Genomic DNA, 24783 nt, shown 5'->3' on the forward strand with positions numbered 1-24783 from the left:
AACACATTCTCTATCTAGTTCAATGATCTTCATTTTTTTAAAAAAATTATATTCCTACCTTTAAGAATTTTCCCATCCTAATGGCCATGCTAATGAGTGGAGGAGGATTTCTACAGAGGTATCTGACCATCTACAATAGATTAGGCCAGGTTTGGTTTTAACTGACCTGAAAGGCTTTCTTTGAAAGATGAAGATCAGAAGTGTTCCAGACAGGAGTAGAATAAGAAAGTTGAGGATATCTCAGGTAAAAAGTCAGTGTGGTTGTCTTGGAGGCAAAGCTCATGATTAGCTATAACAGAGAGGGTAGAACAGGATTGATCTCTGCCACCATCCACTTAGTAGATGGCACATTCCTTGAGGCAATGGCATCACAGCCCTACAGGAAGTCCTAGCTCTCCCTTACTTTAGATAACACTAGTTAAATTCAGTTTTTCATTAGCCTTCTGATATAGATCTCTAATAGCCTGAAAACAAAGAGCTTGCTTCTCATCAGTCTCCTTTCTAATCTTGTGAATAGCTGATGTTGACTCTCCTAGGTCCAAAGCTACCTACTGTTTCTAGCCACCAACCAACTTGTTTCCATGTTCCTAAACTTTATTTGCATAGTAACTTTCCCATTACCTTATTATCGTCCCCATTCTGGGTACAGAATAAGGTTCACAGAATCACAATTTAGAGCTGGAAGGGACCTAGTCCAACTTCCTCATTTTACAGATGAGGAAACAGACCCAGAGAGGTTGCCCAAGATCATATAGATAATAAGTAACAGACCCAGGATTAAATCTCAATATGATTAATCTAAATCCAGCTAGACTCTACTGCCATAAAATTTACTTAAGAATCAGTAAACATAATGGAAAGAGAAAAAAACTGCAGCATATAAGATCCAAAATTTATAGAAGAAGAAGGAAGGAAGAAAGAGAACAAAAAGAAGAAAGAACAACAAGAAGAACAAAAAACAAGAAGGAGGAGGAGGAAAAGAAGAAGAAAAAGAACAAAGAGGAGGAGGAAGAGAAGAAGGAAGAGGAGGAAGAAGAGGAAGAGGAGAAGCCCGGCTGTGAAGAAATCATTTGCCAAGGTAAGAATCAAAAACATTCAATAAAAAAATAATAAAAAGGATGCATAAAGAATATCAGGAATAAATAGGGAAGTACTAAAGAATCTTCCATTAAGCTGAAGATACTAATAAAACTCTTAATAATGGGCTACCTGTAACCATGACCTTTAAGGGAAGTAGACTATTTTTGTAAAGCTGTTAGTCTAACTTATTGTTTATAGGTCATGGCAATAATCAAGAATACAAGGAGAAGTTAGAAGGTACTGGGGGTTGATGAGGTCTAGATTTGGGGGTTCCTGGTTAGGGAACCAAATTATGAGGTTAGGCTCCCCTAAAACCCCCTAGGATTCGGCACAGAGTAGAGAGTTGTGGGAATCCCCTTCTGGTGGGGCAAAGGTCTTTCATAAAGGAATTTAAGAACCCAAAAAGCTAGATTGGTAAAAGAAGCTTATTATTGGCATTGGGAAGTCAGCCTTTGCTATGCATGAATAGAAAGACTGAATTCTTTAGTAGCAAGATAAAGTTTCTAGTGGAGGAGTCCTGGCAGAGAAATAAAGTTGCAAAGAAATTCTGACAGAGAGGTATAAAGTCTTGTTGGGGAAATAGATGAGAAAGATAAAGAAAGGGTAACAATGAAAGAAAATATCATTTCATTGAGCAGAGGTTGCTGCTATGCCAGGGAGAGAGAAGTTCCTTGGCATGTTAGGTCCTCTGCAAGGACTGAGCCCCAAGTTGTCTCATTTTATTAGAGAAGCCTAGGCTAGCAACTCTTGAGGGGGGCTGGGTGTACTTTGAACTGGAATTAAAATAGAGAATCTTAGAATTGAATGAGTGTCTCTAGGCTGACCTTTAATTCAATGGGAAGCTTAATCAGTGGTGAGTGTTATCAATGTGGGTGGTACTTCTCTCTCAGAATAACAGAATGAAGCTATTTATCCTGTTTCCCTTGGGCAGGGTCTCTTACAGAGGCCAGGATTCTAGGAGAATCTCTCTTTCAAGAAGCTTCCCAAGTGCTTCACCTTATGGTTCACCCAGAAGTCAGAGAAAGAGAGAGAGTTTCAGGGTTCCCCTTGTCAGGGTCATATGATGTTTGTAAGTGTGTTACAGTTTTTCAAGAGGTAGACTGATACTTGTGACTCCCTTAGCTGGAGCACTCTTAATTAACTTCACTTTCATAACCATTATAGTGCTTCACGGATGTCCCTTGATGTTTCTATGATCCTATGTATCTGTGCTGTTCTAGACGTAGAACATGCCCAATGAGGAAAAACTGAACAACAATGAATGTTCTAAATTCAGACTAGAGCTTCTTATCTGATTGTACCACTTAATCTCATTCCCCTTCCCTTCCCTAGGAAGTATTGATCAATAGCAAGCAATGGGATATGACAAACACTATCAAATGGCAAAATTTGTGAACTTATTAATTATTGATGGACATATAATACCTGCATAAACACATTACCACATTATACACATGCAAAAATATTCCATTATACTGCCAATTATCCAAAACAAAGTGTACCTTTAAAAATATTTAGAATTCCAGTAAAAGTAAAAAAAAAAGAAAAAACCTTCTCAAAAGAGTTCTCTATATTTATATTTCTACGAATTCAGGGATAAACAATTCTGTAATACACCAGAAAATTATTGCTCTTTGAACCAAATTTGCCACTTAACATATCTTTGATTAATCAAATCTAGGCTTAAGTATAAAGAATCCATTTTCAAGAAGGAAAATAGGAGTAATATTTAGGAAAGTCAAAAGAACTTAGCCAGGCTCTTCTCCTAGAATTACTTGTTTTGTGACTCTTGGGTTTCCCAATTCCACTCCTGATTATCAAGAATTCTTTTGCCTCCTTGTCAAGTAGTCTTTCCCCTGCCCCCCACCCCTTCTCATTTCCAATTCCTTTTGGTAGAATGTAAATTTCTTGAGGGTGGGGACTATTTCATACCTTGTATTTGTATTCCCAGCATTTAGTTTAGTGTTTAACATATCATCAATCTACTTTTGTTATAGAAACAGTCAAGAACATCATAAGAAATGTCAAAAGATACTTTACCTGATATTTTCCTGAGGCAATCTGAGGAAGGGGGGGAAAATAAATATGTTAAACAGAGTTGAAAACTTCTTAATCATGTAATATTCATCAAAGTATTCTTGGTAAATTTTTTCAGATTTTCTTCAAAACATTCATATTACTCAAAATGTCTGCTTATCAGCTAATGATAAATTCCTATTGTAAGGAAAATTTGATCAGAGGGAAAAGAAAAAAATAATCCTACTTTGAAATGAATTTCTTGAAGATTTATGGAAAGACTAAAACAGTAACGAACTATTGGTGGAGCTGTGAATTAGTATAATCATTGTAAACTTAAAGTCCATTTGCATAAGATTTTCTTCATTAATGATAATTGATTACTGAATGTTCCATATCTGAGTGAGTGGTAGAGAAACTTGGGAGAAGAGATATATACTAGGTTTCTGTCTTAGAGATTTTAGAGGGGGGAAAAAAAATTGGATTCCAGACTTTCTTCAAGTCCTTGAAGGGAGAGAAAGACTCTGTGAAGAAGCCAACATATAAAGGACCTAGCAGCATGTCCCTATCCCCTTGAAATGGACTTCAAGGAATTTCCCCTATGGTGAGATTTCTCTTTCTAGATTGAACTAAGATATTTTGCTCCAATAGGAAGAATCATCCACTATGTATATTTATCTGGTATATATTCTCATCCCTCTGCTCTGATTTCTGTTTGCTATTTGCTTAAATAAGATTATTTCTTATTTGCTACTTATGTTCATTGTGGAATTAGCATTTGAGGGAAAGCATGAGGAATTTTCCATTAAAGAAGAGCAATCAGGAACTCAGTTTGAAGCTAAAAATTATTTCTCCCATGCTAACAAAATTTAAGGGGGAAGATAGATTTCGAGCCCTATACTCCCTCTCTCTGGGGAGAGCAGAAAGATCACCTTTGGTCCCAATCTCCTGCTTCCTCTCCTGATAGGAATCAAAATCTAATGTAGAAAAGAGTACAGGTTATCTAAAGATATTCATTCTTATCTCTGAGCCATACCTAGAAAGAATCTTAACGAACACATATAAACTCCATGGTCACAAAACATATCACACATATCCTTATACCATTTTTAAAAACAGTTGAGAATTATGCAAATTTTTGTCCCACAGGTATAAATCTGAAGGATAAAGGCCTCAAAATCATCAAAACATTTATCACCATTTTTAATTGTAACAAAGAATTGTAAACTAAGTAGTTGTCCATTAACTAGTAAACAGTTAAAGAAGTTGTGCTCCATGAATATGCGGTGCTATAAGAAATAAGGCAATGATGAATACAGAGAAGCATAAGAAAACTTATATGCACTGATACAAAGTAAGGTAAGCAGAACTAGAAAAATATACACAGTGATTCAAAAGGAAAGAATAACAATAACAGAGCAATTAAATTGTTTGAATTGAATTTAATTCAATGCTAAATGATGATGTCAGATTTTTTCAGACATGTTGGTCAATTTTGCTTATGTGTTTTGTTTCTCTTTTTAATTTTCTATTGTAAGATATGCTTCTTTGTGTAGAGAAGATGAAAGGATATATTAGAAAATATAGGTAAAATAAAAACAAAAGATATCAATGGAAATATATTTAAAATGTAAAAACAAAACAAACTCCATGGATTTTTTTTTTTTTGGGGGGGGGTTAATGTCTTCCTACATACCTATGATATGAACTTTAAACAAAAGGGAAAAATTGGAAATGATCACCCTTCTTTGTATCTGCATGTCTTTCTTTGTAAATCTATAGATTTGGGTAAGGAGAGAACATTTTGTTTAGACTGAAAAATTGATTAAAACAGAAATAAAGAAGAAATATTTTGGTCTATGAGTATTTGATTCAAGTCAGATGTAGCAGGGTGGAGTGGGGTGGGGACAAGGGCCTGGCAAGGATGAAATCGTTCTGAAAGATGATGCTTGTTCTTCCTTTAATATTTGTATCACAAATAAGCTAGATCTCTGGGGAAACAAAATTCCCAGATCCTTATTTGCCCTTTGATTGAGACTAGCTGCATTCATTCTGTGTAGGGTGCCCAGATTCTCCCACACTGAACATGATGTCCCCTAAAAAAAACAAAGATGGTGAAAATGGAACAAATCTCCGGCTCTAAACTTTTCTGATGAGGCTCCTATAAAGATGGGAAAATGCAACATTGAGAGATTCGCAATTCTCCTTGAGTTATTCTCTTACTGTGAGAATTACTGACAGTGATCTCTTTTAAACTTCATAGAAAATGCCTGGGAATGGGCTAATGTTCTGATTTTCAAAAGGGGAAAGAGCATGTTCTGATTGCAAGGTTCTGATTCCTGAAAAAATACTAGAACATATTAAAACTATTGTTCCAAGTTCAGTGCATTTTGGATGAATCAGAATAAAACTCATCCCTTTTCTATAAAAAAGCCTTTCAAATACTTGAAAGTTGTCACCATGCTCCCCTGTCTATCCTATATAACTAAATCACAGAATCTCAGTCAGGAAGTACTTCAGAGGTCAATTTATCCAAACTGTTCCTGCACAGGGAGCTCCTCTCCAAAATCTTTAACAAATCCTTTTCCTCTAGTGAGAGAGTTCCCATTTCCTCCCATGACAACCCATTTCACATATGGATAGTACTAATAGTAAAGAAATATTTGGTGAAATAAAAGCAAAACATCTTCTGCAACTTCTCACTGCTGCTCAAAAAACAAATCTCATTCCTCTGAAACAATGATTAACTATGACTACTTTATTGCAGCCTCTGAGGAAGATTTTTTTACATTTTAAAATAAAGATTTATTATAATTTAAAATATAAAACTCATTTTTAGCTTTCACTGTTCAGTCATTTTGCAGTTATGTCTGACTCTTCATGATCTCATGTGAAGTTTTCTTAGCAAAGACAATGGAGTGGTTTGCTATTTGCTTCTATACCTCATTTTACAGATGAGGAAACTGAAGCAACAGGGTTAAGTGACTTGCCCAAGATTACATAGCTAGTAAGTGTCTGAGGCAAGATTTGAATTCAGGAAAATGAGTCTTCCTAACTCCAGGCCCAGAATTCTATCCACTATGTCACCTAGCAGTCTATTTTGGAGTCCAAAATGTTTAGCTCACAGCTATACAGACTGTCAGCAGTTTAGATTTGTGCCTTGGATAATAATTTACCAAAATCAGGATAGGCCTTTAAATCTGTGAGAAAAAAAAAAAAAAGTTTATGTACTCTCCCAAGTATTCTCTTCAAGCTAACCCAGTCCCTTCAACCAATTTCATATGATAGCAACATCCTGGTTGTCCTCTTTTGAACATATCAGCTTGTCAATGCCCTCCAGAAAATGTGACCCAATCTGAATATACAATATATTGGATATAAATTGAACAAGGTACTGTTCAGTGGGACTATTACTTCCCTATCAAAAAAAGGTTATGAAATCAGTTTGATATGACTTGTTCTTGGTGAACCAGTTGGCTTATCATCATAGTCATTTCGTAATAGTTTGAGAAGTTTATCAGAGATCATCCCTCTTCCCAGGAGCATGCTGGTAAATGTTTAGCAACTGATTCACTGGGGAAAATGTATGCACAACACATTGAGTTTAATATGTATTATTAACATTTTTCTCTATTTCTTCCTTAAAATCACACAATTAATAAAAAAATTATAGCAAGGCTTTATTGCCAATAAATATATATATATATATATATGTGTGTGTGTGTGTGTGTGTGTGTGCATGTGTGTGTGTATATATATATATATATATATATATATATATATATATATATATATATATATCAGGGAAACTGTTGCCAGTTTCTTATGTGTAAATGTTTACAATATAATTTTAACAAGCAGGATGATCCTGTACATTCTGGCTCTTCTTTTGGAAAAATCAAAGTCTGTCTCCAGTTCTGTGACATCTCTAATTTTCCATAAATTTTTTTTAAATCACCAAAACTGGCTCAATAATCATAGCTGCAAGTTCTTTCTATATACTGAAATGTAACACAAAGACTTGGTCATTTGAACTTTCTAAGGTCAACTAGGTGCTTTCTTTTCATCTCTTCAGTTATCTTGGGTTTCAGTTTTTGCTCTACATTTCATTAGACAGATCATTCTTCTTAGCAGAGAGCAAACAATCAACAAACATTTATTTAAAAAGCTATTATGTGACAGCCACTGTGCTAAAAGCAAAAACAAAAAACAAAACAAAACAAAAAAAAAAACTAGATTTAGATCATCTTCCTTTTCTCCTTCATCCATTGCCATGCATATTAAGAATCCTGTTTATTTATTTGACTTTCTTGTCCTATGACAGTTTTCTTGCCCTTTTCATTAATTCTAAAATAACTTTCTATGACCTTTTTTTGGTATTCATCCTCATTATCCATCTTTACCAACTCTAAAGGAGCATTTTCCTTTCCTTGCACCTCTCTTACCATTTGCTTTGTGAAATTATTAACAAAGCAATGCAAGAATTTAGCATCCACATGATTTCGGCAAAAAATAAAACTCTTACAGGTAGCAAAATCACTTCTGTCATGGCTATTTGATAGTCTTGTTAATTGCTTCCAGAATTCATCAAGCAATTTCTCACTAGAAAGTCTGTAATATATTCTGACTACATATCTCTCATATTAATAACTCATCCAAATTTCTGGTATGTTATCACCTCTGATTGATTGATTTTCCCAAGGAATATATGTGTATGTGATATCACATATGTTACTACACAGATATATGTGATATATGTATATATTTTACATATATATGAAGAAAGAGAAAGAGTGGCAGGGAGGGAGGGAAAAAGGAAGGAGGGAGGAAAAGAGGGGGTGAGGGAGGGAGGGAGGAGGGAGAAAGGGAAGGAAGGGGGAAGGAAAGAGAGAAGAAGGGAAAGAGAGAGGGGGAGGAAGGGAAGGAGAGGGGGAGGGAAGGAGAAAAAGAGAGAGAAACAGAAGGAAAAGGGAGAGGAAAAAAGGAGAGAGAGGAGGAGGGGAGGGAGGGAGGGAAGGGGGAGAAAGAGGGAAGGAGGGAGGGAAGGAGAAAGAGAGAAAGAAAGAGAGAAAGAGAGAGAGATCTTTTTAGTTGTGTCATGATCCCATTTGGAATTTTCTTGGCAGAGATATAGGAGAGGTTTGTCATTTCCTTCTCCTGATCATTTTTACAAATGATGAAACAGAGGCAAACAGCATTAAATAACTTGCCCAGGATCACACAGCTAGTAAGTATCTGAAGCCAGATTTGAACTCAAAAAGATGCTGGCACTCTCTCCACTGTACCACCTAACTAGATAAATAGACAGTGATATTTCTATCTATTTTTCTATTTATACATCCAGTGGTACTGCATTATACTTTTATCTACTCTCTTTCTCTATAATAAAATATATCCTTCCATTCATCCATATTCTATGAGGAAGTCATGTCACACCAAATTTTATGATACTTTATACTGCTGAATTAACCTCCTTGCATGAAGATATCACTCTACTTTGTCATTACCTAAGCTTTTGTGAATAGATCTCTAGGCATTAAATATAACTATTGCCTCTCTTCTTCTCCTTTACCTCTTGTAATTTACTCTTTACCATTATTTTTATATTATAATTACTATTCTCTGTACCTCTGGCTTAGTGGATATATGTGCTTCTTATTTTCAGTTTAAAGCCCTTTTAATCTGATCAGCAAATTTCCGTGAAAATATATACATCCCAGGTTTCCTCATATTAATTTAATTCCTATTTTAAAATCCATTCCTTAATATTAAGCCTTGATGCAAAAATCCAAATCCTGTTCCAACATCATCTTCTTAACTAGCTGTGCACTTTCTTTTTTTGAAACCTTTAGCTTGAATTGACATTAATGATAGAAATATCATCCATGCCTTCCCTAAAGTCTTTTTATTATTATTATGATAATCTCTAAAGATGACTTGATAGTTTTCTATTAGAGACATCATTTGTTCCCATATTAGTCATCATTAAGCAGCCAATAATTGTTGGTCCTGCTAAGTTTTCAAGGGTTCTCCATCTCAGATATATGTTTGCAGAATATAGTGTCCTTTCTAAATGTTCATGCCAGATCAATATACTCCTCACTGGGAAGCTGCCAAACACCAAGACTCATTTCTTTTTTCTTTGATCAACATTTAGTGTCATCTCTCATGGAATAACCTGTGGTTCCTTATCATAATTTTTTAAAGCACAGGAAAGAGCTTAGCTCTATGTTCTGTGGCAAGAATACTTAGTTTGAGGTCTAAGACCACCCAACCCCCCCCAAAGAATTTGTAGACAGATTTCAGAGAGAGGGAGTCCATGAAATTGCAAAAGAAAAAAAAATGATATCTTTATTTTCACCAACTTCTAACTGCAGTTTTGCATTTGATTCAATTACAAGTGCAAGTGATAAACAATATTCTGAGAAGAGGTTCACAGACTTTACCATACTTCCAAAGGTATCCATGACACAAAAAAGTTAAGAAGCTCTACTCTATGGGAAAAGCCTCAGTTTAATGGTCCTGTTCCTTTCCTTCTCTCAGTCACATTCTTTCACTCTCCAACTTTCTGATCAGAATTAAGATGCCTTTCCTTCTCCAGATGCTTTTCCCCCCCTTTTTTGCTTTCCTGTCAAAGCATTCAAAGTAACCCAACACAATCTGTTTCTTTTAAGGAATAAGTTTAAGGCCTTTCATATATAATTTTAATTTATTGCTTACAAAAATATCTCTTCCAGGAATCATGGAATATAATTGGAGCTCCTGGGAGAGGGCTGGGAATCAGGGATGAGGTAGTTACACTTCCTGGAATGTCCAAGAATGAGCATTGAGGAGAATGGTAACAGTCAAAATTGCAGTTTGCCATCTTACTCCAAATCACAAATCCTAGAGCACCAGAAGTGTTGACAGATGGATACCAAATTCATGATGCTACTATTTTCCATCCTCCTAGGTAATAAGGTTTGTATGATTCCTTTTCTTCTCTTCCTTTAGCTTCTGTTCACTCACATTGTTATGAGCAATAGTACTAAAAATTGATACCACTATCATGAGTAATAAGGAATATTCTGAAAAGTCCAGAGAAATACACTTTTCTCACATGTTGAGGTGTTATTAAAGATGAAAGATAAGGAATCTCATAAAATTTGTTTGGATTTAAGAGTAAAGTATCCCCATTAAAATATTAACAATATTAACAATTTGAAGGGAGTTAATAAAATAGTAAATCCTTTCAGGTTCCAGGGTCTCTAGCCTATCATGATCAATCAAGTAAAATCAACAACAAACTGAATGTATTACGTTCTAATTTCTTATAAATGTTTCATGAGAAGTAATATCCTTCTCTGACTCAATTTCCCCATCTATAAAATAGAACTTATAATTCTAACACATCAAGCATGAATTAAAGCATTCAAATAATTAATAATAATACATAACCCAATCCTTTGCAATTCAAATGCTACAAAGTACAAGACATTTATAACTATTTTTTTAACCTGAATTCAAGCACATGGATGTCCTTGTAGCCAGGAAGATCATCAAATGCCTTTTGAACCTGTTTTCAAAAAACAAGAAAACAAACATACTTTTATGAGAAAGTGATTTTTTTCCCTTGTCATGGTGAAATGTGAAGAAAAAAAAGCAGGTCTTGGAAAAAACTCTCAATAGCATACTTTAAATTACATGATTTGGAAAAGAAAGCTAGCTTCAAAACACACTTTATTAAACAGGCAAGTGTTTATTATTTGAATGTGTGAAATTTTCTGTGGCATCTGTTTCCTGTTACTAAAAGAGGGAAGGAACTGTGAGTGCTTCATGCAGTAACAAACTATCTGCAAGCTCTAGATTAAGCCCCAAGAGAGAAGCCCCATGTGAATGGAAATCAGAAAGGAGAAAACATTCAGTTGGGATCTACCAGATGATCAGACTTTTGAAGAAGACAATTTTAGAAGCTTTGAGTTCTATTAGCCCAATCATGTTAATCAATATGATCAAAATGTCTATAATAATTATATCTAAAGGAAATTAGGCTGTAAAGAAATAAGTTTTAATTAACTATATTATTAACATTAATACAGTATATCGGGTTATGCTCATTTTACAACAAGCATACCAGAACTCATTAATGATATTTTCCTAACTCTATGTTTGACAAATTCTTAAAAGAGTATCCCTATGTCACTCATCCCATTATAGGAATTATTATAGGGGAGAAGGGAGAACTGGCAAACAGTGATTGAAAGCTTTGGTAAAAATTTTACAAGTGCTGGTATAGCATTAGTCATGATGATTTGCCTCAGAATCAGGGATCATCCCTATATAAAATTTCAAAGAAGGGGAAGTTTGTCATCATTTCTCATCAAAAAGTAAAATGATCAGGAAGAAACATGGTTTTAATTGAAACTGCCCTAAGAAGCAGGGACACAATTCTATTTCCTCCTGCTCTATTCTAACCCCACTAATAGCCAGCCTATGGAATTATGTGCAAGTCATGTCTTTTCAGAATTTTAGTCAGTCAAAGAAGCATTTATTAAGTACTGACAGTGTCAGACACTATGCTAATTTTACATAAAATATCTGTCATAGATCCATCACAAGATTGAGAGACTCAAATAAAGAAAAAGATGTGAAAACCTTTTTTTAAAGCATAATAGTAGTCTACAAAATATGAAGTATCGTACCACTGCAATGGAAGCAGATAGATAGTACAGAGGATAGAAAGCTGAACCTGGAGTCAGCAGATGTGAGTTCAAATCTAACCTTAAACATTTACTTACTGTGGGCAAGTTTCTTAACCCTCTGTACCTCAGTTTACTTATCTGTACAATGGAAATTATAATAACATTACCCAGGGTTGTTGTAATAATAAAATAATATGATGTTTTTAAAGAACTTTATAGGGGAAAAGGGAAGGTGTTGAGCCAAGATGCCAGAGTAGAGATAGGAACCCAGTTGAACTCTTCTCATATTCACCTCCAAACAACTTTAAAATAACAACTTAAATTGAATGCTGAAGCAGCAGAACCAACAAAAGGTTTAAATGAGATCTTTTTCCAGTCCCAGACAACTTAAAATATAAGCAGGAGAGATCTGTGACAAGGGGGAGAGATCTGTGATAAGGGGGTGGGGCAGAGTTCAGAAGCAGAGGGCCTTAAATATGGCTGGGACACAGCAACAGCAAACATTAGGAATTATCAGCCTAGAATGATAAATGGGTCAAATAATTAATTATAAAGATATTAGGGGGGAATCTTTTCTGGAACTGGATGCAGCTGGAACTGGAAGCTGTGTTGCCAATATACAATCTGAGTTACAGGTCTAAGGCACAGAGGTTAATAGCAAAGGAGCAGGGGTCTTGGTTACAGCTCCAAGGCAGAAAGGAGCTCTTGTGGCTGTTGTGGCTGTTAAGAGACCAGAAACTTTCTGATATATTTAAAAGGAGTAGCAAGAGTTATATATAATAAATTTTCAGTTTCATGTTCAATCATCTTTTTTTTTTTCAAATTTGCTATTATGGAAAAATATTTTTTATTTTAAAAAATAAATAATGACTCCATGAAAAAGCAGGAGACAAGAACCAAAATCAAAACAATGAAAAAAAGCAGAAGAAAATATGAAATATCTTATTGGAAAAAACAAATGTCCTGAAAAATAATCTGAGGAGAGATAGTTTAAGAACTATTAAACTACCTAGAAGTCATGATTTTTAAAAGATCCCCAGACATCATATTTCAAAAAATTAAAAATTAAAACTGCCTCAATATCTTAGATTCAGAGGGTCAAATAGAAATTAAAGGAATCCACTGACCACCTCCTGAAAAACATCACAAAATAAAAACTCTCGGGAATATTATAGCCAAATTCCAAAGTTGCCAAGAAAATATTGCAAACATCCAGAAAGAAACTTGAGTTAGTCAGAATCACTCAAGATTTAGCAGTTTCCAAGTTAAAAGAACAAAGGGCTTGGAAAATGATATTCTGGAAGTCAAAGGAGCTATTACAACCAAGAAAAACTGAATATAATCCTTCAGGAGGATAAATGGAGATTTAATGAAATAGAGGACTCTCAAACAATCTTGATGAAAAGACCAGATTGGAATAAAAAATTTGACATTCCCCAAACATAAGACTCAAGAGAAATATAAAAAAGGTAAATGTGAAAGAGAAACCATAAGGGACTCAATAAGGTCAAGCTATTGCTATATGGGAAGATGATACATGAAATTTCTAAGAACTTTCTTAAGACAGTTAGAAACATTCTACATATAACATATGGGCATGAGTCAATTTTGTTGAGATGATTTCCAAATAATAATAATAATGGGTGAGAAAGATGGATGTACTAGGAAAAGGGAAAGGGGAGAGGTAAAATGGGGAAAATTATCTAACTTAAAAGAAGTATGCAAAGAAGAGCTTTTACAATGGAGGGAGAAATAGCTGGAGAAAGCCATGCTGGAACCTCACTCTTATCCAAAGGGAAGAATTATATATAGTTAATATGGAAATAATATTTTCTATTTACATGTATAATTCTTATCATATTACTTGCCTTCTCAGTGTTTAGGGAGGGGCAGGGAAAAAATTCAGAACTCAATTTTTTTTTTTAAAGAATGTGAAAAATAAATGAAGAAAAAAAGAACTTTACAAATCTTAAAGTGCTAGCTATTACTGTTGTTTATCTTGTTCTCAACTTTTTCAATAAGTTTCAGATTTTTAAAAAGGGTCTTGGGCAAGTTTCTCTCCTAGTATTATTCTTTTATATTTAATGTTTTTGGACTATTTGCACAGAGATGTATTATCATCATAATCTGCCTAAGAATACTCCCAATTTATACTGTACATTGTTTGTATGTGGTTATTTTCATATTGTTTCCCCTATTAGATTGTAGATTCTCCCTCCTTGAGAACAGAGATTGTTTTTTGCCTTTTTTTTTATATCCCCTGCAATTAGCATAGTGCCTGGAACATAGTAGGTACTTCATAAATGCTAAATGATTGATTGATTATATGGTACCTATGCCAAAATGGACATAAAACTGGCCTTGAAGAATTCAGCTTCTGTTTTGACACAGACTGGCTGGGTGACTCTTAACAGAGCATTTAATGTCTCAGTGTTCAAGGCTAATGGGACCCCATTATTCATTCAAATAGAAATGGGAGCCTCTAAACCATAATCCCTGAAGGCCCCATACTGCCTTAGAAAGCCACATATTAGCTTTGCTATGTTTAATGGTATTTTAAATTTTTGTATGTTTTATATTTTGTATTTTTATTTATTTCACTTAGCATTTCCCAGTTACATTTTAATATAGTTCAGCCTGTACTCGGAGTACTTGAGATCACATATGCCCATGTTCTGAGTGCTTGACATTTCTGTTCTGACTACAAATTACAGAGAAAGTATGACCTACATGACCATGAAAAGTAAGGGGAACTTCCATACTTAGGAGTTCCCTATACCAACGAAATCACAATTTTTTAATTTTTTTTCTTTTATGTCATCATTAACTTTGTCATTGTTATTATATATTCCCACTTGGGAATTAAACTGCTCCAATTATTTTTTATTATTTTCTTTAGTTATCTTTACCTTTTCCCCATCCCAATTCTTATTATTTGTGTTGTTTCCTTATTGGCCAAGTCATCCAGGGCTTGAGAATTCTATCATGTCTCTTCTTCCATTAACTCTACCTATCTTATACCTCAATCCCATAGGGACCAGATTTTTTTAAGCAAGAGATGATATGATCTAACAGACCATGTAAATGTATATACTAGAACTGAAGAAAATCAAAAGGCCTCTGTCATTCCCTCCCAAGTAGTATATGAGGATTTTGTAGTAAATTCCAATAGACAGCACCATCTTTCCCCTTGGTCCCCTTCTCCACTTTACATTTTAACCCCCAACTCTGATGTTAGAAATTTTCAATTCAGCTAGAAAAAGAAAATTATATATTTGGGGTAAAACTGAGGTTTTTTATTACTACTCAAAGATCATGTATATATCTTGATCAAGATGTGTTTAGAACATCTAAGATATCTAAGATATTTCTTAATGTCCAATAGCTATTGTCCCATACAACATTTTTTTCACATAACATACAGTCTTAGTCTTTGGATATACAGCTAGGAAAATTCAATTTGGACTATACTGGCTACATATGATGGTTGTGATGATTCTCTTTGGCTCTGAGATGCATACTTTTATTTTCCATGTGGGCTCAAAATGAAAAATAGGAAATTAACCCACAGTAATGGAATTATCACTGCCAAGGAGAACCCTATCATAGGAAATGGAAAGGGCATCAGTCCAAAGGATTAATGACTCTCACCATCCAGTAAGAAAAAAGAGGATGTGAAGACTCAAATCCTTACTCCCTAGGAACAAAATCTTACAAAAAGGATGTCAATTGAGGCTTACTTCTTGACTGAAAGAGTCTTGAACTCAAGCTTTCCAAAACTCTTATATACATTTAGACCAAGGAATTCTATGAAACAAAAAGTCTGAGAAAAGTGAAGGAGAGAGAAATTACAGGGGAATGGATGGAAAGAAATAGAGAGAGATGGAGAAAAGGAGGAAGAAGAGAATTATTGACTTGATCCAATACTTATGTATATACTCAATATACTACTGAGACTTTAGAAACCAAAGTAGTGGTTTTCCCACACACACCCTCTTCACATGCAGTTATATGACACAAACCTCTGAAATAAATTGTTGCATGATATCTTGATAACGTAGGCTGGAGGGATCCTGTAGCTCTTCGCTGTATTGCTTCCCTGAAAGGTGCATACTGAATTCTGCAACCTGTTCAGTTGCCAGCTTTGTTGGTTTCTCTGTCAGAGTTTCTATCTCATTGTTAATCTAGATTGAATGGGGAAGAAGGGAAGAAAAAATTACTGAGATGGTGATTTTAAAGAAAGACAGCTCTGTTATTTACATGATTGGAAGAAGCAATAGTCTAAGTAATTCAAAGGTAATTTCTACAGTATTTGATTTGGAAATATAGAAGATCACAGAGAAAGGGTAGAAATATATAATTGGATGGGCTCTTATTTTGTCATTTTTCATTTGTGACTAATGAGGTATTGAGAAATTAGAACCACAAAATGCTAGTTCTAGAAGGAATCTTAAGAGATTCTCCATTCCCACACTATATCATAGGTGCATCAAAGGAATCAGGTAATAGTAGAGCTGGAATTCAAATCTGAGTTTTCTGTCTCTCTAATCTAGTAACTGTACAATATTTGATACATATGTATATAATGCCTTTCTTTTGCAGATCTCAAGGTACACAATAAATAATTATCACCTGGTCTCCACTACAGATAGGAGCAGTGAGCAAAGATATTGTTATACCCAATTTTTGTTTGAGGAAACTAAGGTTCTGAAAGGTTAAATAGCTTGCCCAAGGCCATACAACTCTAAAGCAACAGAGACTTAGACCCAGGCCTTCTGATTCCAGGTCCAAGGCTCTTTCCATACTTTCGCTGCAGAAAAGTAGCCTCATAACTCAAATAGAATGAGCCTCAAAAAGGATAATCCCTGGATCTCTTTATTTCACTATCATAGGGAACTTTCAGATGAGAAAACTCCCTTTAGCAAAATGTTAACACCTGTTACAGCACTTTAGAATAGTGGTTTCAAAATATATTCTAGGGTACCCCCTGAAATTTCTGGAACAAAACCATTTTCAATACTAGACAATTTAAAATTTTAGTATGATAAATATTAATAGATATATTTTACAAAAATAAAAACTTTTTGGAGAGATCCTCAGTAATTTAAAGAATCTTAAAGAAGGGGTAGCTAATTGGTATAGTAGATAGAGCACCAGCCCTAAAGACAGGAGGACCCCGAGTTCAAATATGACTTTAGACATTTAACATTTCCTGGCTGTGCTACCCAGGGCAAGACACTTAACCCCAATTGCCTCAGGGGAAAAAAAAAGGCATCTCAAATTTTTAGGTCAAAAAGTTTAAGAAACTCACAGCCCTAAAACACTGAGTTGTGAATATGTTACAAAGATAAGATTTAAATTCAGATTTTAATGGCTTCAAAACCAGTTTTCTATCAATTAGACCATACTGCCTAATTGGTATCGTAATGCAATTCTCTTTTTACAGAATCTCATGTTATTTATATGGAATCAAAGTACTTGGAAGAGTAGACTAAAAATTATTTCGAAGATTCCTGTTTTGATCCTACAAAATCAAACTGTCTATCAAGCCATTATCATTAGCAACAATGTGTCCACATATGTAAATATCCCCCAAACAAACTTTCATATGATTTATTTGCTGTATGATCCTTGTAGCAGTGAAATCTGATGATTATTTTGTTAAAAAGTAATAAAATATACCTATATCTTTAATCAAGTCCAACACACATAGTCACTAAAAACCTAAAGCACAAGGACTCAGCTTTTTTTGTATCCTAGGTTTTTGTAATCTAATGAAGCCTATGGATCCCTTCTCAATGTCATATTTTAAATAATAATTAATAAATAACAAATGTAATTAATAATAATTCAGTAATGACAATTTGCATAATTTACAATAATTTAACATGATAAATTTTAGTTGAAAGTTACCAAAAATAAAGATGTAGCTTCTTTTTTTCTCCAAGATCATAGATATCCTGAAATCAGTCCATGGATGCCAAGCTAAGAACACCTATGTGAGTAGATAGCTTGCCTTACTGATCTTTCACAAGACAAGAGTGTTGTCCTCAAAGTATTTTATATGGCAGTAAATTAGAAATTCAGTTTGTGTAAGGGAGGGACTCAATAGTTAAATACTTTCTATGATGAGGAAGATGGAGGAAAAAAGTGTCTTTGGGTAAGAACATGGCTAAAGAAGATAACAAATTCAGATAGATTAGGACCTTCCAACCCTTTAGACAACTCCCCAAACATCCAGGCCAAATTAATCTGATTTGAAGTACTTCCAGAAAGATTCAGAATAGAGTTTTAGAGTTCATTTTAGAGTTCATAAATGCCATGAAGCATTTCATCCCCATCTCAGCTGGAAACAAGGATAATCTAAATCTCTTCTTTCTACCTTTCTACTCTTCTATCATCAATCCCAGAATCTATATTCCTCCTTGACCAGAGGTTCTTTCACTTTACTGAGGAATCATTTATTCAAACTTACTTTCTCTCCCGAAGAAAATCAAGATGTGGCTTGTCTGAAACTTCAGAGAATATTCTGGTCCATCCACTTCTCCTACTGAATCAGTAGCCTGTCTCACTGGCTCTATTCTGTGAACCAATAGGTCTCTACATTATCCTTATTTTTGTGCCAAACTCTCTTCTATTATTATTATTTTTGGCATAGATGCATGTGTTCCTCCTTTAGTTTTTTCCAATACAATAATAGTGAAGACAAGTATCACTTGCTGTTTTTATTTGTTGTTCAATTGTTTCAGTTGTGCCTGACTCTTTGTGACCCCATTTGGAGTTTTCTTAATAAAAATACTGGAGTGATTCGCCACTTCCTTCTCAGCTCATTTTATAGATGAGGAAATTCAGGTAAACAAAGTTAAGTGACTTTGCCCAGAGTCACACAATTAGTTAAATTTGAACTCAAGGCCTGTCCTATCTACTGCATCATGTAGTTGCTCCAAAGTATTACTTGATACAATGATTTAACAGAAAGGAAAAGTGGCAAAATTTTCTTAGTCCCATTCTTTCCCTCTTAGGAGATAATGGTTTGAGACTTTGAATATTTTGGGATAGCCTCACTACTGGGCCCTGGAAAGGGTTGTGAAAGATGATAGAAGGGGAAGGCTGGATGCAGCATGGGTAGAGAAAGGAAAAAATACATGAATTTTAAAAAGAGAGAGAGTGAATAATAGATCTAATAAAAAAGATCCAATTAGTGGGTCTCTAAAAAAAAAAAAAGACAATAAAATACTGTATTAATTCAAATGCTGAAATCATACCTAAAGTGAGACTTTTTGAAAAGGGAAACAACACAGGTATACACAAAAAAAGTAATTGGAGGTAGAGGGGGATGTGAAGGAAGTAAAGTCAGAATTATATTCAGACAAGCATTCTGAAAATTGAGAAATATTCTATGGATCCACAGATTAGTGTTTTCCTCATATGCTAAAGGGAAAAGAAAATAGGAAGAGCAAATCTCTTGTGTTTTTTTAAAAAAGAAAAAATAATAAGAGAAGAAAAAGGGAAAAGCCAAGAAGGAAAGAAGCCAGGGTAGAGAGCCACTTGTGCCTCCGGCAGCAATCCAAAAAGCTAAGCATAGGCCCAGACACTTCACTGGGGAGGGAAGGAGGGAGGGACCCTGCTTTCCTGAACTCTACAGCATTGATTAATAACTAGCTGGGGAAAAGTTGGCAGAGAAGTGAGAAAGGGTGGAGATGAAGGGAAATGCTACCACTGCCACACTCTGGTAACATAGAGAAACTAGAAAATGACTTCAAAAATGTGGACAACCATAATTGTTTCCTGGCGGAAGGGGTCACAGAAAAAAAAAAAAAAAAAAAAAAAAAAAAAAAAAAAAAAACAGGGGAAAGATATTCTCTCCCTCCCTATCCACCCCACTCTGTGTGTGTGTGTGTGTCTATCGGTTTCTCTGTCTCTATCTCTCTCTCTCTGTCTCTGTTTCTGTTTCTGTCTGTCTCTGTCTCCATCTCTCTCTTTCTTTCTTTTACCTCTTCCTTCTCCCTCTCCTTCCACCTCTTTTTCTCTTTCTAAGTAGTAGCACCAAACAGAAGTGAGAATAGGAGTAGGAAGATACAGAGAAATATATAGCTATCTCAGAATGGCTCTCAGAAAGAATTCACTTTTAAATTTAATCTGCATTATTAGCATTTCTTCCATTATTTTCATAAGTCTAGATAGTCAACAAATTTGGAGATATAAATACTCATACTGAAAATTTAACTATTAGAAATCTCTCCAGCACGGAAGTGTGAGAGATAATAAGAAAAGCTGGCAAATGACAACAAAAATCATGATGGTAGTCAGATAATAATTGAAATCAGTTAATAATAGAGGACATTTATATAGCACTTTATGAGTGCAAAGCACTTTACATGTTATATCACTTGATCTTCACACTATCATGCTAATATTATTATCATCCCTGCGTTACAGATGAAGAAACTGAGGTTTAAGATTAAGTGAATTGTCCAGGGTCATCCCTCTAGCAAGTATCTGATAGAGAATTTGAAATCAGACCTTCTTGACTCCTAACTCCAGTGCTCTGTCCACCTCACCGTAGTTGCTTCTAATAACAGTATTGGATTAGCATAAAAAGCAAGTTTATAGCCTGCTGTGGTGGCTCATGCCCATAGTCTCCGGTGGCTGTGACAGTGGGGCTGGTGGATCACATAAGTTCAATTATGAGCAGAATAGATCTAAATCTGATTGAGTGTCTATGCTGTCTCATCTGAATTAAAGTCACCAGGCAGTCTAAGGAGGGGATAACAAATGAAATAGGTTAAAGCTTCCATGCCAATCACTAACTGGGGCTGGCCGTGAGTGCTGTATTTATAGTTTAGGTGGCATAGAGAAGACATAGTCTCAAAATGGGGAAAAGGATGCAATCTAATCACAACACAACCCTCTTATAGTCAGATTCCAAACCAAAACTCAGCTCAGGGAGAGACACATAATGAACAAACATGAGATCACTTACACTGTTATCCAGTATTTGTGAGATGCTGTCTGAAGAATCTTGAAAGGAAACTACTCTAGGGGATGATGCACTGGTTGCTGTGTCTGTGAAGACAAATGAAACTCTGTATCTCGTTAGTATTACATAAATCTATACCTTTAATAAACTAAAGCTAAACTCAGAACATAAAATAAAGGAAGTGGCTTTACAATCTGTATTTTTGGCTGTATCGCCAGCACTTACCATTGACCCACAGTAAACACTTAATGCTGGGTGATTATTGACTGTTAACTGACCATCCCATTTATTATCTGTTTTCAGTACAAGTATTCAAATGAACCTATGTTTTCATCTACTTTTATGTTTATATCTTTTGTCCCCTTTTCAGCCACTCTGTCATTACTACTTCAAAATCAGAAGGGAACACAAGATTCCAGGTCTAGGACTAAAAGGGAACTTGGATTATCAGATTTAACTCCCTCACTTTACAGATGAGCCCCATTCTATGCCTTTTGTATTGGGTCACTCTACTTCAAAGAATGAGGTATGTGCTTCAGTTTTGTTTCATGGATCCCCATGTCCACAGAATTCAACACCAAGTGTCTGGCCATATGCCTTCCATACTTAGTTAAGCTAGTCTTCTGAAAATAGATGCAGTCTCTTGCCAAGATCATAGTTCAATATTTTATGTTTTTTTCCAGTATAGTACTCTAAAAGTTTACTTGCAAACTCTCCATCCTTGTTCTATGAGCTCGAGTCTAATAATGAATAATTAAGACTAATAGAGCATACTGATTTTTTTTCTATTCCTATACCTTGTATGAAGAAGAGAAAATTGTTTCAAAGTTTTCAAATGATGAGTTTAAAAGTTAAAAGTTTTGTCCTTGTTTCAGGTTGACAAAGTATTAGATCATTAAAAGAATAAAAAAAAAAATCATACCTCTTGATGTTGAAGTATCATAAGATGTAACAAGAGTTGATGAGTCAGCGCTGAAGTTGAAAGCAGAGAGAAGGGAAGACATTTGAAGTAAATTAAATGGTGGGAAGAAAAACATTTTCAAACAAGATAATCATCAGTTCCCTCACAAGGATTTCCAATGCAAAGCAAGAATTAGAATGGGACCATGAAGGGCAGGAATTTACAATACAGGAAGCTGACTAAATCTACTCTTTTGAACCTAACTCATCAAAGTTGATGTAGAAATTGGTCATCTCTGTCAAAGTATTTCAAAATAGTAAAAATTAGAGTTAGGAGATTTTAGAGGTCACATAGTCCAACCCTTAATTCTGCAAGTCAGGAAACTGAGACACAAAGATATTAAATGATTTATCTAAGATTGTACAACTAGTTTATAACATAGCTAAGACCAGAACTCAATTTAAGTCATTTTATTTGGGGTCTGAATCCCTGCCAAGTTGAGTCAATTTAATCAGCATATATTAAGCACCCACTGTGTACAAGGCACTGTTTTGTTTTCTATCCACTACATAGTACCACATAGGTCTAAGGATAGCTTGTTTCTTTTTTATTTGTAAAAAATATTTTGGGACCTCTTATTTGATATTTTGTTTTCTTTTCACTGATATATTTTGTTTTAACATATTAGTGATTTCCCAGATTTCTCCCCTCTGTGATGCTTTTTCATAAAAATGGTTATGCAAAACTGCCTAATACAGTACATGTAACTTTTCAATTTGTAAACATATCTTTTGTTAAGAGCAAAGAAAGATATATACTGTAACTTTCATAATTTGGAACCAGCATCTAGTTTATTTGGAATGAGTTATGTTGCTTTTATTTACATTGTTGTAGTCATTATGATGAGATTAGAGTCAGGGAACCAAATGATGAGATTAGGGTTCCTGGTTAAGGTTCAGGGAGTTAGATGATGAGGTTAGTGTCAGGTTTGGGATGGAGGGAACTAAATAAAGAGGTTTGACTCCTCTAAATCCCCTTTAGAATTGGAGCAAGGTAGGGAGTTTTGGGGAATCCCCTTCTGGTGATGCAGAGGTCCTTCATAAAGGAAACCAAAAAGCTAGACTGATAAGAAGAAATGTATTATAGGCTTTGGGAAGTCATTCTTTGCTATGCATGAATAGAAAGGCTGAATTCCTTAGAGGCAAAGTCCCAACAGAGAGATACAAAGCCTCCTTAGGGAAATAGGTGAAGATAGAGGGTAATGCTGAAAGAGAATATCATTCCAGTAGGCAAAGTTTTGCTGCTATGCCAGGGATGGCATATTAGCTCCTCTGTGAGGATTAAGTTTTAAATTTTTTATAAAAGAAGCCTTTGACTACAAGGCAAGGGAGCTAGTGGGGGGGGGGGCCCTAGTGGGTGGAGTTTGAGCTGGACTCAGAATAGACAATCTTGTAATTGAATGGGTGTTCTCTTCAATTCAATAGGATTGGTATCTCCAGCTCCTAACTCAACCAGCCCCACCTAGATAACAGAATGAAGCTGTTTGTCCTCGGGCAGGGTCTTTTACAGAGGCAGGATTCAAGGAGAATTTGTCCTTCAAGCAGTTTTAGAGTTTTAGGGCTCCCTTCATCAAATATGCTTATCGTTCTTTCATCAATCTGTATCTCATAATACAATTTCCCTCTCCCCCAAACCTCTGTCCCCAAAGAAACAAAGCCAAAAAGAACACACTATTTTTCACTACCCCAAACAGATGCTGTCTTTTGAAGTTATATATCTCCTACAGGGATCATTTAATACTCATAATCACTCATAAAAGAATATTTAGAAATGTATTGACTTTGGACCCAAACTTTCTAATGTTAATACTTAGCCAAACCAGATTTTATATAGTCTATCTGGGTCTATCCATTTCAAGCAATCAGCAAAGAATCCCCTGGAGCCTTGTATTCATAACTCATTCAGTTTAGACAGCTATTTTATTCTTTATTCCTCTGCTCCTTCTTGTATTCCTTTTTTATCTAATATGAAACCAAGAAAGTTATCCGTTTAGTTTGAATGGAATGTAACTGGGATAAGGAGAAGACATACTAAGTCTATGCCACAAAGAATCAATCATTTCAAAGAATATGAGGCAAAGCATATAAATTCAGTGCCCTAGAGGAATAAGACTTTTATTCTTCACAAATATCAAGAGCATCCAGTCATCCAATCTACCTTTCCAACTTAAATTTGCATGGTTTACATTTTTTCTCTTCTTCTAAAATAAATTAAAATAATTTGATGGACAAGACTAAAAAAGAAGATGTGGGTTCTAGTTTCATATTTGCCTCTCACATATACAAACTTGGCTAAATCACTTCATCTCAAAACTTTGGTATCTGTGTGTCTAAAAGAATAGATTGCCATAAGAAAAAAATAAAAATATGAAAAGGCTTTGAAAAGTAAAAGCCTAAAATGTTAAATATGAAAAATTAATAAAAATACAGAGCTTATATCTCTGTACAGAAGATAAGAAAAATGAAAATCACCAACAACTCAAATTTTTAGAACATTGAGATCTATAGAATTATTTCCTCATAATAAAACTCTTTGAGGTAGGAATCTGACAAATAGCCATTCAGCCTTTACTTGAAGACTTTCAGTGGCAGGAACTTGATATCTTTGAAGGCAACCTACTCCACTTTGGGACAGCATTGTTAGTTAACAAGAGTTAACAGTTCCTCTTACACATGAAAATCCTATGAATGTTTGCTATAAACCATTATAACGTAAGTAATATATTCCTGGTAATAATATAAAATCATTTATATGTAAAATGTATATGCCCATGTAACATATTTGTGCCCACTTAGTTTATCTCAACATATAGATATATGGCTCATTGAATTCATAAGTAGATATGCCTAGATAAAATCTGTCTCATCCTTCTCGAAGAATATCTGTGATTTCTGCCTTAAAGAGAACAGGAGAACAATGTTGGCTGAGCAACTAGCTTCTCATTTATCTTCAGGCTATATTTAGATCTATCTTTCCTGATTACTAGATATTAGGTTACACTCACCAGTTTAACTCTTCCCCACCAAACATAAGTTACCCAAAAGACCAAAACAAAGTGAATAGCA

The 24783-nt window shown here is 34.8% G+C and overlaps 1 protein-coding gene across 1 annotated transcript in view; it reads right to left on the reverse strand.

Annotated features, from left to right (window-relative positions):
- IMPG2 (interphotoreceptor matrix proteoglycan 2) overlaps positions 1–24783 on the reverse strand; it is an 85513-nt gene that overhangs the window by 29727 nt on the left and 31003 nt on the right. The window contains exons 8-12 of the mRNA XM_074302073.1: positions 21680–21729; positions 20761–20843; positions 15800–15961; positions 10593–10651; positions 3121–3141 (exon numbers count right to left, since the gene is read on the reverse strand). Coding sequence (XP_074158174.1) covers positions 3121–3141; positions 10593–10651; positions 15800–15961; positions 20761–20843; positions 21680–21729 — 375 coding nt within the window. The remainder of the gene's footprint in view (positions 1–3120; positions 3142–10592; positions 10652–15799; positions 15962–20760; positions 20844–21679; positions 21730–24783) is intronic.

This window comes from Sminthopsis crassicaudata, chromosome 3, assembly GCF_048593235.1.
Source record: "Sminthopsis crassicaudata isolate SCR6 chromosome 3, ASM4859323v1, whole genome shotgun sequence".
In the NCBI taxonomy this organism is placed as follows: Eukaryota; Metazoa; Chordata; class Mammalia; order Dasyuromorphia; family Dasyuridae; genus Sminthopsis; species Sminthopsis crassicaudata.